General features: G+C 43.4%; 1 protein-coding gene across 2 annotated transcripts in view; it reads right to left on the bottom strand.

The window, feature by feature from the left end:
* Positions 1-14,033, bottom strand: part of AP3M1 (adaptor related protein complex 3 subunit mu 1) — a 211,606-nt gene that overhangs the window by 30,037 nt on the left and 167,536 nt on the right. For both annotated transcript variants that reach the window (XM_063958648.1, XM_063958647.1), the window contains 2 exons: positions 5,264-5,539; positions 2,159-2,330 (listed from right to left, as the gene is read on the bottom strand). In XM_063958648.1, the coding sequence (XP_063814718.1) occupies positions 2,159-2,330; positions 5,264-5,536 (445 nt within the window). In that variant the 5' untranslated portion in view covers positions 5,537-5,539. The remainder of the gene's footprint in view (positions 1-2,158; positions 2,331-5,263; positions 5,540-14,033) is intronic.

A 14,033-nucleotide genomic window follows, 5' to 3' on the forward strand; every position in this document is an offset into this window, starting at 1 on the left:
TTAAAGGTGTCCCTTTTTTATTTTATTTTTTTAGCTTTCATATATTCCAGCAGTTCTGTATCAGAACCATGTGGACTTGGCTAGAGGACTGCTCCTGAACACGCCACGTAGCACACAGCACCTGGAGACAGCAACATTCTGCACCGTCACTATTTACCTTTAACCTCTTCACACATGAACAGTTCCAACTCACACCCTCTATTGATTGCATAACCAGGCTGCAGAATAGAGGAGGTTACAGAATGACACTGTATAAGTAGCACTAACACGCAAATGAACAGTTAAATAAATGGGAAGACATTCTTATTTTGCCTTTGGAGGAATGCTTATGTAAACATGGCTGGCAGCCAAATTTGCTTTCCTCATTCAAGATTAAAATGAAGTATGGGGCAGCACAGATGGGGTAGTGGTTAGCATTACTGCGTCACAGCACTGAGGTCAATTGCTGGTCATGGCTCATCTGTGCTGAGTTTGTATGTTCTCCGTGTGCTTGCATGGGTTATCTCACACACTCCAAACACATACAGATGTGTCCTCTTATAACTTTGCTCCATGCACTACAAGTTGCGTTGCACAAAGCGCGAGTGCCGTGTGACTTGGTAGTGCAAAGCATCTTTTTGGGTGTCGTTAGACGCAATGTACTGCAATAGGGCGCACAAGCTTCTGCTGATTAAAATTATATGCTGCATGCCTATATTCTGTGTGTGACTGCGACTGTATTTGCATACAAAAGGCTATGCTACAGTTTTTTCATGGAAAACACTAAAGGGGGGTATACACAGAGAAATCTGTTCTTAAAATCTAAGCAATCTGGCTAGATTGGTAGAGATGTGTGCTGAGCGGTCTGTGATAGATCTCTGCCAGTGTGTACTGGCCTTAACGTTTAATTTCAGATGCAGATAGAGCTGTAATTACACACAGAATATAGGCATGCTGCATATAATTTTAATCAACAGAAGCTGCTTGTGCGCCCTATTGCATTACATTGCATCTAAAGGGGGGTACTCACGGAGCGATCGCTGCTTAAAATCTAAGAAATCTGACTAGATTGCTTAGATTTTAAGCCTGATCGCTCGTGTGTACCCCCTACAGCGATAGCGATGCGCAGCCCCGCGCATCGCTATCGCTGGCGCTAGATTGGCCTGCTGTGCAGGCCAATCTAGCGGGTCGCTCATTTCACCCGCTGGGTGAAATGAGCGGTTCCCCCGGTTTCCCACGCACGCTCGGCACACATCGCGCTGTGCTGAGCGGCGGGAGAGATGTGTGCTGAGCGGTTTGCTCAGCACACATCTCTCCCGCATCGGCCAGTGAGTACTGGCCTTAAGACGCATTTATCGCGGCAAAGAAGCGAATAAAAGACGCTTGTCGGTACAGAGTCCCGCCACGGCATGTCGCAACTTGAAGGGCTGTTTAGCGTGAGTGCAGCAAGGATGTAAGAGGACACATCTGTACATGTAGGTTGACTGGCTGCTGACAAAAGACTGACCCTAGTGTGTTTGTGTCCATGTGATAGGAAAGATAGACTGTAAGCGCCACTGAGGCAGGGACTATGCATGACTGAAAATATCATCTGTAAAGCACTGCAGAACATGTGTGCACTATATAAACAGCTGTTCATAAATAAACGTAGGTTTATAACAGAACCGCTTAGGCTTTAGAGAAATAATAAATTCAGTCACAATAGTTCCCTAAAGAATGAAAATGACATTACGTATAAGCTCCATTAGTAAAATGTGACTTTCCAAGTGTGCCACTCAGGCTGTTATCAGGTCTGCTTATTCTGCAATACTGTAACGACTGCCTTAGATATACTGTCATTCAGTTCATCGGCGGTGTCCTTAGGTTATTTACACATGAGCCGCTATGCACACACTGTGGACTATTACCCTGCACTGGGTTCACCAATAGAATAGTAAGAAATGGATCGCTACTACAAACCTAAGAATGACGAACTATCTAATCTTCACATGTGTGTTGGAAGTTTATCTGAGATCTAAACTGTATATGTTACTGTCATTTATGGAAAGCAGAGATTCAGATAGAATGTAAAAGAAAATTCCTCCTTCCCGCTCTGAGTGTGCTTCCACTGTTATCAACGAAGCAGCCCAAATACATCATAAGAAGTGCCGTATTAATAGCAAGTGAAGGGGTCACAGACCTGTCAGGGAGTTCACTACAGATCGCAGTATTGTTGGGGGCTTGATCAATTCCTTCAGGATATTGGACTCTGTTGCCAGAGGAAATCCATTATCCAACATCTCTTCCAGCAGCTCATAGACTACCACCACGTTATCCTTCAAACAGGTCTCTGAGCTCTCTCCAAAGTAATCCTGACAATAATAGAAATAAGAGTTTTTGCAAGTGGGGTTTTGGTATTGACTGCACAGACCTAACTGCACCCAGGTTATGTTGAAAATAATAATTGTTACACTTTAAGATCCTAATTCCGACCCATTGCATGTAGCTAAAATACTAGTGTGCTGGGTAGGTAAGTGGTGCTCCCTCAGAGTAAAGTCAATTGTACAAAAAACCCAGAGAAAGGCAAAGGACTCTCCTATGATGGGGCACTCTAAAGTGTGTACAATTGTTACCCAAATTGGGTCAGACAAGTAATAAAACGTAACTTTTATTTTATATAGTTATAAAATTGGAGTATTTAAACTCCTATAGTAAAAGGCGAAATATAGACTCACTAAACACAAAATACAATGATTAAAAGGTACAGGTGTAATGGTTTCTACTTTGGGCATCAGCCTGTGTCACAGATGTGTTAGATATGGTTTTCAGTAAATGATATGAGACAGACAAGGCCTTATGGCATTTTTCGTGGTTCTGCTGCCCCGTATGTGCTGACGCATTGGATACGGGGTGAGAGACCCTTACTTTCGCCAGCCAATAGAAATGCAGATAGTACCAGAGTGTCTTGTAGTGCGTCCTCTTCGTTTCTACTTTTGGCTGATGACATTGAGGACAGCGCAGAACTACTGATGCTCTACAACTCTGGGATTGAAGGAAGAGGGACAGCTCCTAGTGAAGGGTTGTGTCTATGATGGTGGTATCATGTTGGTGCTTAAAGCCCATGTGACACTGTATTGGACAGATGCACAGAGTATATAGCATGAGATTACTGCAGTTACTGCAAAGCCGGTAATGGTCTCCTGTTCACACCAATGTATAGCTGGATAGATACGACTTAGTCATTACTATGGTTTGCACATTCTGAAACAAATGCATATATGGCTAGGAACTTGTATAACACCAACTGATAACCCTCATTAAGTGCTATAATGCCTCTATATTTATTTATTACTGCTAGCCTATGTGCTGTGTCTCGCATAGGCTACCAGTGTACCACTGTGCAATATTACACAATAACAACTAGAAACCGTTGTTGCCAAAGACTGTCTGCCGCCGGCACTCACTACATGTGCTTAATGAGCTACTCCAGCTACAGGTATATCCAACTATTTCTATGCGAGACACAGCACATAGGCTACCAGCAGTAATAAATAAATATAGAGGCATTATAGCACTTAATGAGGGATATAAGTTGGTGTTATACAGGTTCTTAGCCATGTATGCATTTGTTTCAGAATGTGCAAACCGTAGTAATGACTAAGTCGTATCTATCCAGCTATACATTGGTGTGAACAGGAGACCATTACCGGCTTTGCAGTAACTGCAGTAATCTCATGCTATATACTCTGTGTATCTGTCCAATACAGTGTCACATGGGCTTTAAGCACCAACATGATACCACCATCATAGACACAACCCTTCACTAGGAGCTGTCCCTCTTCCTTCAATCCCAGAGTTGTAGAGCATCAGTAGTTCTGTGCTGTTCTCAATGTCATCAGCCAAAAGTAGAAATGAAGAGGACGCACTACAAGACACTCTGGTACTTTCTGCATTTCTATTGGCTGGCGAAAGTAAGGGTCTCTCACCCCGTATCCAATGCGTCAGCACATACGGGGCAGCAGAACCACGAAAAATGCCATAAGGCCTTGTCTGTCTCATATAATTTACTGAAACCATATCTATTTTGTGTTTAGGGAGTCTATATTTCACCTTTTAGTATAGGAGTTTAAATATTCCAATTTTATAACTATATAAAATAAAAGTTAAGTTTTATTATTTGTCTGATCCAATTTGGGTAACAATTGTGCACACTTTAGAGTGCCCCATCATATGAGAGTCCTTTGCCTTTCTCTGGGTTTTCTGTACAATAATAGAAATAAGGCACAAGCTGAGCAAAGCACAAACATTTAATATTGTATTTCTGATAGCGAGCACCACCTATGCTACGCGTTCTGAGGAAAAGGATAAAGCCTCTTCATCAGGCTGACGATACTTAGCACATTTCCTGAAAAAAATAATCCTTTCTACTAAACATGTAGCATAGATTGTTACTGACATAACTGCGCCAACTAATGAACCTCTGGATTCTGTGGGGGAACAAGCAAAAGGCTTCATATGCTGTAATACAAGTTCCCCGAATGTGACTGTGATTTTAGTGGGGTTTTTTTTTTACTAAGAAAATCTTTATAGACAGTACTTGATCTATTGAAGCAATTTCATTTCTTATGGACGCACACTCAAGACTTCAGAAAAATTTGATGTATTGGTTTCAAACAATTGAGTAGGAGCCACACATCAGCTTTGTGTCACTGGTGACTGTTAGAATAACGCATTGGCTACATGTCAGCCTAGACCAGGCCTGTCCAACCTGTGCTTCTCCAACTAATTTTAAATCTACAAATCCCAGCATGCCTTTCCATAGTTTTGCTATTATGGAATGCTAAAACTGTGGCAGGGCATGCTGGGACTTGTAGTTTCACAACACTTGGACAGCCAAGGCCTGGCGTAGACACTTAGCCCACGTGCAAAATGTGGGCTAAGTGTTATCCTGTTTTTGTGTAGCTTTGAGGATTTTTACTTTTCTTTTTGGCACACTCAATCCATAAGTCTTTAACACAAATAATATAAAAGGCATTTACCAGCATCATTATTACGTAAACAAAAAGATAAAGAATTCCCCATCCCTCGATATACTGTATAATTATTATTGTCAGATGTTGACAATCCCCGCCCAGGCACCAAGTAGGTCAAAGAGCCCGTTTTCTAGCTGGCGATTATACTGCAGAGTGTATCGTGCAATACTATTTGCATGCATATTAACTGTGTGACAAGCAAATATGAAAATTGATTGTTGGACTCCCCCCACTCAAACAGAAAATAAAAGTAAGACCCCCTGTATAATTACCTGAAAGGTGTCCGCAACTCGGTGCAGGAATTCTATTACAAAAAGTGGTGTCACCTCACTCTGAACAACTGCCACAAAGAACATCTTCTCCCTATAGATGCTGATAAGGTAATGATGAGGAGTGGAAATGACAGGAGGCACATTTTCAACATCTGCCGCTTTCTCCTGAGCCTCAAAGAAATAGTCACAGACCGAGCGGCTGACAACGCTTTTCCAGTGCTTCTCTAAGAAAATGTCACCCGAACAATTGATAAGGAAGAGGCTGTGGATCATCTTCTGCAATAATTATAAAGACAACAGTATCAGCTAACATTACTCCCAGGCATGTCTACATAAACGTACCATAAACTAGATAGCAATGCTTCATGTATTGCAGCGTTTCCCAATTCCAGTTCTCATGGTTTACAGATCTCCTCAGTATCACAAGTTAAATAATGAGCTCCACCTGTGGATCTATTACAATGTGTCAGCAAGTAGTGAATACACCTTTATATCAACTTGGAGATCTGGAAAACATGCACTGTTAGGGGTACAGGAGTTGGGAAACACTGATTTATTGAAACAAAGTTGATGCAGAAGAATAAATAAATGTAAAAAAAACAACAATATAGCTAAAACAGACAGGACAAAACCTGCTCCTACAGAAAAATAAGAATTTACTCACCGGTAATTCTGTTTATCGTAGTCCGTAGTGGATGCTGGGAACTCCGTAAGGACCATGGGGAATAGCGGGCTCCGAAGGAGGCTGGGCACTCTAGAAAGATCTTAGACTACCTGGTGTGCACTGGCTCCTCCCACTATGACCCTCCTCCAAGCCTCAGTTAGGTACTGTGCCCGGACGAGCGTACACAATAAGGAAGGATTTTGAATCCCGGGTAAGACTCATACCAGCCACACCAATCACACCGAACAACTCGTGATATGAAACACAGTTAACAGTATGAAACGATAGAGCCTCTCAACAGATGGCTCAATAACCCGATTTAGTTAACAATAACTATGTACAAGTATTGCAGATAGACCGCACTTGGGATGGGCGCCCAGCATCCACTACGGACTACGAGAAACAGAATTACCGGTGAGTAAATTCTTATTTTCTCTGACGTCCTAGTGGATGCTGGGAACTCCGTAAGGACCATGGGGATTATACCAAAGCTCCCAAACGGGCGGGAGAGTGCGGATGACTCTGCAGCACCGAATGAGAGAACTCCAGGTCCTCCTCAGCCAGGGTATCAAATTTATAGAATTTTGCAAACGTGTTTGCCCCTGACCAAGTAGCTGCTCGGCAAAGTTGTAAAGCCGAGACCCCTCGGGCAGCCGCCCAAGATGAGCCCACCTTCCTTGTGGAATGGGCATTGACAGATTTAGGCTGTGGCAGGCCTGCCACAGTATGTGCAAGCTGAATTGTACTACAAATCCAACGAGCAATAGTCTGCTTAGAAGCAGGAGCACCCAGCTTGTTGGGTGCATATAGGATAAACAGCAAGTCAGATTTTCTGACTCCAGCCGCCCTGGAAACATATATTTTCAGGGCCCTGACAACGTCTAGCAACTTGGAGTCCTCCAAATCCTTAGTAGCCGCAGGCACCACAATAGGCTGGTTCAGGTGAAACGCTGACACCACCTTAGGGAGAAACTGGGGACGAGTCCTCAATTCTGCCCTATCCATATGAAAAATCAGATAAGGGCTTTTACATGATAAAGCCGCCAATTCTGACACTCGCCTGGCTGATGCCAGGGCCAATAACATGACCACTTTCCACGTGAGATATTTCAGATCCACGGTTTTTAGTGGCTCAAACCAATGTGATTTTAAGAAATTCAACATCACGTTGAGATCCCACGGTGCCACAGGAGGCACAAATGGGGGCTGAATATGCAGCACTCCTTTCACAAATGTCTGAACTTCAGGTACTGAAGCTAGTTCCTTTTGAAAGAAAATCGACAGAGCCGAGATCTGTACTTTAATGGAGCCTAGTTTTAGGCCCATATTCACTCCTGCTTGCAGGAAATGCAGAAATCGACCCAGTTGAAATTCCTCTGTTGGGGCCTTTTTGGCCTCGCACCATGCAACATATTTCCGCCATATGCGGTGATAATGTTTTGCCGTAACATCTTTCCTGGCTTTAATAAGCGTAGGAATGACTTCCTCCGGAATGCCCTTTTCCTTCAGGATCCGGCGTTCAACCGCCATGCCGTCAAACGCAGCCGCGGTAAGTCTTGGAACAGACAGGGGCCCTGCTGTAGCAGGTCCTGTCTGAGCGGCAGGGACCAAGGGTCCTCTGAGATCATCTCTTGAAGTTCCGGGTACCACGCTCTTCTTGGCCAATCCGGAACCACGAGAATTGTGTTTACTCCTCGCTTTCTTATTATTCTCAATACCCTTGGTATGAGAGGTAGAGGAGGGAACACATACACTGACCGGTACACCCACGGTGTCACTAGGGCGTCCACCGCTATCGCCTGAGGGTCTCTTGACCTGGCGCAATACTTCTCTAGTTTTTTGTTTATGCGGGACGCCATCATGTCCACCTGTGGACGACCCCATTGATTTACAATCATTTGGAAGACTTCTGGATGAAGTCCCCACTCTCCCGGGTGGAGGTCGTGCCTGCTGAGAAAGTCTGCTTCCCAGTTGTCCACTCCCGGGATGAACACTGCTGACAGTGCTAGTACATGATTCTCCGCCCATCGGAGAATTTTTGTGGCTTCTGCCATCGCCGTCCTGCTTCTTGTGCCGCCCTGTCGATTCACATGGGCGACTGCCGTGATGTTGTCTGACTGGATCAGCACCGGCTGGTGTAGGAGCAGGGATTTTGCTTGACTTAGGGCATTGTAAATGGCCCTTAGTTCCAGAATATTTATGTTGTCAAAGTCAGAAAAATATCTCTATGCACACTGCCATATTTGCACCTCATACTGGTCCGCGCTGCGCATGCTCTCCCGTGTGTGCGCATACTCACAGTCGCGGGCACCCGCAGGCGCACGGTATGCGTATTTACGGTAGAGTTTATGTAATCGTAGCGTGCGACTCATTCGTTACATATTTTCACTAATAATGTATTTTGTAGATCATGGTCCCTTTGATAGATTCTGAAAGTTTGGTTAACATAGCATGTTCCTGAACAGAGAGATCCCTCTTTGTATTGTACGAAGGGTCTAACAGGGGTCATACAGTGGTGTTTGGTACCCATCGGAAGAGTATTTAAATAGCAATATTCCGGTGTTGGTGTGGAGCGGATTAATCGCTCGTGCGAATAGTTATGGACATAAGAAGTTTATGTCCATTTACTATTATTTGTTCTTACTTAGTCATGCGGCGGGAAACCCAGTATCCCACCCACCTGAACAGTTGGAAACAGTCACAGCCCACCTGTATGAATCAACCTATGACCTTTTGTTATAATGCGAAGCCGAATTCCTGTGTCCAATGAACAATGAGATTGTAGGGACCATTGAATTGTATTGTGTGTGGAGCATAAATAAGACAAGCCTGTGGCATCCAGCACTCACTTCTCTTCAAACGGTTCTCATTGCTGATAATCGGGAGCTGGATGTCCAGAGGCGCTTGCGATCGTTTCCCCTTGTGCGTAAGTTTTCTCCGCAATCATATTGTCTTGATGTTATTGTAAGCCATCTCTCTCTCCCCTCTTTCTCCCTTATTTTCCCTTGATTGTATTGTATTGTATTGCATTGTATTTCCTGTGTAGTTATCTGGTTAGTTAGTCTATGTTATATTGTAGTGTATGCTTTGCACTGTGATTCTTTTGCAAGTATAATAGTCATAATACATATAATAGGTTTTGGACCCTAAGCCCAGGTATCTGTGTATTTCTTATAGTGTTAAGTATTCCCTGAGCGTCGGTGACGCTCAAGCAGCTTTGTAGTTAATCAGGTTACACCAGGTTGCACTTACACTCTGTCACCACACTAAGGTTTACTGTATATTTCGTTGTTAAAGGTATAGATATAAAGGTTTAACGTTATAAGCGTCTGCACCGCTGGTGATCTCCTCGTGGTCCCGAGCGTCCGCTACGCTATAGCGAATCATTACGTTAGTCGGCAGCCAATAGCGTGCCTGCCTGTGATCTCTGGGCCGTAAGCGAACGTGACGCTTGAGCGTCTCGACTACGGTTGAGCGATAGTTACGCAACTTGCGTACCCTTACGGTACTTCTTACGTAGATAGCGTACAGTGTTCTTAGACCTCTTAAAGTGTTTTATATACGATAAATATTTAGCTTTATCAATTGGGGGCCGTCCAGTCCTTCACATATCTGCACTAGGTAATATCAGCAGACATTATCCATCAGCAAAGGGCGGGAGGTTGTATCCCTCGTAGTGCTGACGGGATAAGCGTCTGCTTCGCTTAGGTAAAGGGTGCTGAAGGAATCCGGGAACCGGAGGTAAGAGCAAAACGCTAGTGTCTTTTAAAACTGTTTATTTTTCTGTCTTGCGTACACACGCACGCACACATATATATCTGCATTTCTTTTCCATTTGTGTATTTTCGTATATCACTCTCCTGTTTGCCAGGTTTATAGTTGATAAACGTGCTAAAAGAGATTTGCCGTTATTTCATAGTTTAAGAATAGAGGTAATATAGTTAAAGTGTAGACAAACACACAGTTTTTTGCCTGGGAGATAAGGCGAAGTCAGTGTGGTGTGTGGTAGATGATCAAGGATCATCTACATTGATAAAAGTATAAATTGTGTTACGGTGGATCTTTGCTTTGCGTACACGTGTCTCTAACAAAGACTTGCGTACGCAATCCAAAGGCCGACGCACGCAGCGTATATTACGCAACGGAGCGTCTGGGTACGCCCACGTAACTCAAACAACAGGCGATAAGTAGAGCAACACGGTAAATAACGCAAAGCGATAAATAGCACAAATTGATTTCAGCTTTCCAAAACTTAGTTTAAATACCTTACTTTACTGCAACACCTCTGGGGAGAGCTATCAGACTACGGGAAATGATTTTTTTTTCTGATCAGAAAACTATAAGAATGATAGTGGGTTGAAAACGGTATGAGTGTATTGAATCCCGCTTTGTGGACTTTGTGGTCTATGTGATAAAACGGTATTAAATCCCGCTTTGTGGACCTTGTGATCTGTGTGATCTATGAGCACGGCCTGAAGTGAAAACGTGCAACAGAGTGTGATAAAGTTTTCGTTGTGTTACGCTCTGGCTGTTTTGGAGCACAGTAGGGAGACTCCAATGATCCTACCATTTATGGGCAACAAGTGTCTATAAGTGGTACGATTGGACCGCACGGTTGTATGTGTGACCAATAACGCAACGTGATATGAGGTCGTATATCTTGCCCTCATACGTGTTGTAGGGAGCACATGCAAGCGTGATTTGTGTAAAGAAAAAGGAAGGGAATTTTCTCAGGAAAATCTCTAAAGATAGGGCCTGCAACGGCTACACGTGTCTGCTAGAAGGCGGACCGGAGATACCCGGAGCAGAAGAAGTTCAGTGGAAGAGCTTTAAGGATTTCCAACGAAGTTCTGTGTTTGGTGCATTTTAGGAAGTTTTTCTGTGTTAGAAAGGTCCACAATGGCAGCCAAGTGCACAATACAGAGACGGTCGGAGGTCAGGATTCAGACTCCAGAGGCTTGCAGACCCCGAGGGTCTGCTCGGTTAGTAATGTGGAGGAGGTATGGTCCCCACACTGAGACCTTTTGTGATGAATGGACACGAATGACTGCGGGGGATAAGGCACCATTTCCCGGGATAGGTAGTTTTGACTTAGAGGTGTTGCATAATTTAAGGCGGAGGATCAGTCTCATAAAATCCTGGAAACAACGAGTTAAAAATGATGATTGTTTGCAGATATGGCTACAGGAAAGTGATATGCAGAGAAATGTAACTTACATACCTAACTTTCATCTTGAGAGGAGAGACATGGCAAGGGAGAGAATTATGGTTGCGGAGAAAGGCACAATGGGGTGTGATAAAAATGCACTTAGTAACTGTGTTAAGAATGAAAGTGTAAAATGTAATAAGGTTTATAAAAATGAAAGTGTTAAATGTACAACTATTAACCCATGCAAGTCGCACCCCATGTTAAACTTTCCTCAGGAACACCAACAAGAAAGCGAGCCCAGAACGATGTCGGCACCTTTTCCAGCAGCCATCACACAAGACATCCAGGTGGACACGACCAAATCGGTAAAGACTGTAATCAAACCCCCTAACGGAGGGTCAGGTGAGGTCGTGTCCACAGGTACGTATGGTATTATACATTACGCACAAACAAATGTACCTCATATTGTAGAATCAATTCAGAATGACGTTACTGGACTTAATCCTGTCAGGGTAATTGCAGTACCAAATGGGAAAACTGACTCTTCAGGAGTCACCCCCGTCAGGAACATCGCCATGTACTGCCCTTTTTCCCGAACAGAATTAAGAACAATTCTGTCTGAATTTCCTGATCCCAGGAAAGACTTAGTTGCTTGTCAAAGATACATTAGAGTGCTAGGACACACTGCAGAGCCAAATAACAAAGATTGGAGGACAGTTTTGAGGGCATGTTTACCCCCCGATGTTGATTCATTGAAATTTATCGCTGATTGTAAGCTAGATGAGGAAGTGCCACTAACAAACGAGTATAACCAAGATAATGTAAAAAGAATCAATCTACAGTTGAAAGAATATTTTCCTACAGTAGTAAAGTGGAATAAAATCTTTACAATAAAACAAAAAGAAGGTGAATCCGCATCAGAGTATTTTCACCGGGCTCTGCAGGATATGGCTAGGTACACTGGTATAGATGACATTGAAACTAATGTACACCACAGAGAGGTAGCTGTGTCCGTATTAATGAACAACTTAAAAGACACACTAAAAATTAGGGTACAAACTTCCATACCACATTGGAGAGGTATCTCGGTGGCGGCATTAAGAGAGTCCGCTATCGAGCATGACCGAAATATCCAAAGAACCAGGGAAGCGCAGGGAGAGCGGTTGATGGCACTGAACATCCAAGCACTAGAGGATGCATCAAGTCGACCGGAATCCCAGGCCCCTAGCACATGGAGAAAGCCAAGGATTTGTTATCATTGTAGAAGAGAAGGGCATTATGCCAGCAACTGTAATAACCCACATAAAGTCAGACCCCCTAGACCAAGAAATGAGCAAAATTATAACACACACCATTATAATCAGAGATCAGACAGGAAGAATTTTGGCCCACACCCATGAGATATAGTCAGGAAAGGTGATTATTAGGACTGATGGTAAGCCTGAGGTAACGGTTAATAAATTGGGAGGTCATTCACTAAAGACACAGGAATGACCGGGTGAAAAGTTGTAAATGTATCTGTGAAATGTTTCTTTTTCTATCCCCATCCCTGACGATTATTGGTAAGAATTCAAACATTGCATATCCGCTTGGTCCTTGCAGAAGTCTACCAAACCCCAGCATGACCTATCCGCCACAATGTATTCTGGCCAGATACAGACAGTGGAGTAATGCAGGTGCTGGTGGGGAGGGACTGCTCAAGGAAACCATTTGACACGTAGATATGACATCCTGATAATCTGACAATGTTTTCTTAATGCTGACAATGTTTTAAAAATGCTTTGTTTCTCTTTTCCTATTGATGGTTATTGTCGAGTTATGTAAAATATATATGCATATGAATTGTTCTCTATCTCTTTTGTTTTTTTTTTTCGTTTTCTCTCTCTTCTCACTCATGTTTTCATGGTTTAAAGATGGTATGTCACCCCTCAGTTGGACCAATGGTAATGCCAGATTTTTGCTCCTTACAGAAAGATCGCTGGTTAGGAAGGAATATTGCATCACCAGAATGTTCGTTTGGAAGACTGAGAGATAGCACCTTTGAGATGACAGCAGAACAAGAAGAACTACAAGACTAGAGAACTTATTATCGTAACAAGTTCTCTCCCCCACAAACTGTTTTCTTATACCCCCTTTACAAATTTCTTCTTTTCTCCTCCTGTAAGATGGACTTGCCCCAAGAGACTGTGATATGGATTTTCATGTTGACCCTGATGTTGACCAGAGCAGTCTGTTTCGGTGAGAGTACCAGTGAGGTCGAGAAAGGATCCAGAAAGGTTCTGATGACTGAGACGGAGGTGTAAATTTCCAATAGCAACCCAATCACCAAGCAAAGGCGAGTACCGGAAACGATCCAGCAGCCATGTTATCTGTAAACATTTTTCTTTTAAGGATTGTTGGCTGAAGAAAACTGTATCTGTAGGCTCTGTAACAATGTCATTGAGGATGGGTGCATTAAGAAATGCCAATCCAGTTTTAATATCCATATGGACCGGCATCCATTGAGTAACTATCACTCCTTAGTGGGTAGTGTGTTAAACAAAACAGATTGTTGGGTATGCTCTCAAGTACCTCAAGGTCATAGCAAATCAGGGCTAGTACCATTTCCTTTAACGTTAGGGGAGGTACTTGAGTTAAGTGGTGGGAGACCGGTGGACAGGAGGTTTAACATCTCCAGCCCTCCTAGTTTGAAGCTCCACCAATACCACGTGGATAGGTCCCTATTATGTTTCAACATCTCCAATCCCAGAAAGCCGGGAAATTGGGAAGTGTCATGGAGTAACCACACCATGACCTTTTCGCATAGAGCAGATAGAATGCCTACAGATACAGAGCTTGTACGCCACATAGCCAGTAGAGGAAAATCTTTCCGGTATAGGTACACCTTAGGAAATAGGATTACGAGAGTTGGAGAAGTATCACCAGGATACTGTGCACATATCGTACAACCTGATACG

The sequence above is a fragment of the Pseudophryne corroboree genome, chromosome 3 (genome assembly GCF_028390025.1).
Source record: "Pseudophryne corroboree isolate aPseCor3 chromosome 3, aPseCor3.hap2, whole genome shotgun sequence".
NCBI lineage: Eukaryota > Metazoa > Chordata > Amphibia > Anura > Myobatrachidae > Pseudophryne > Pseudophryne corroboree.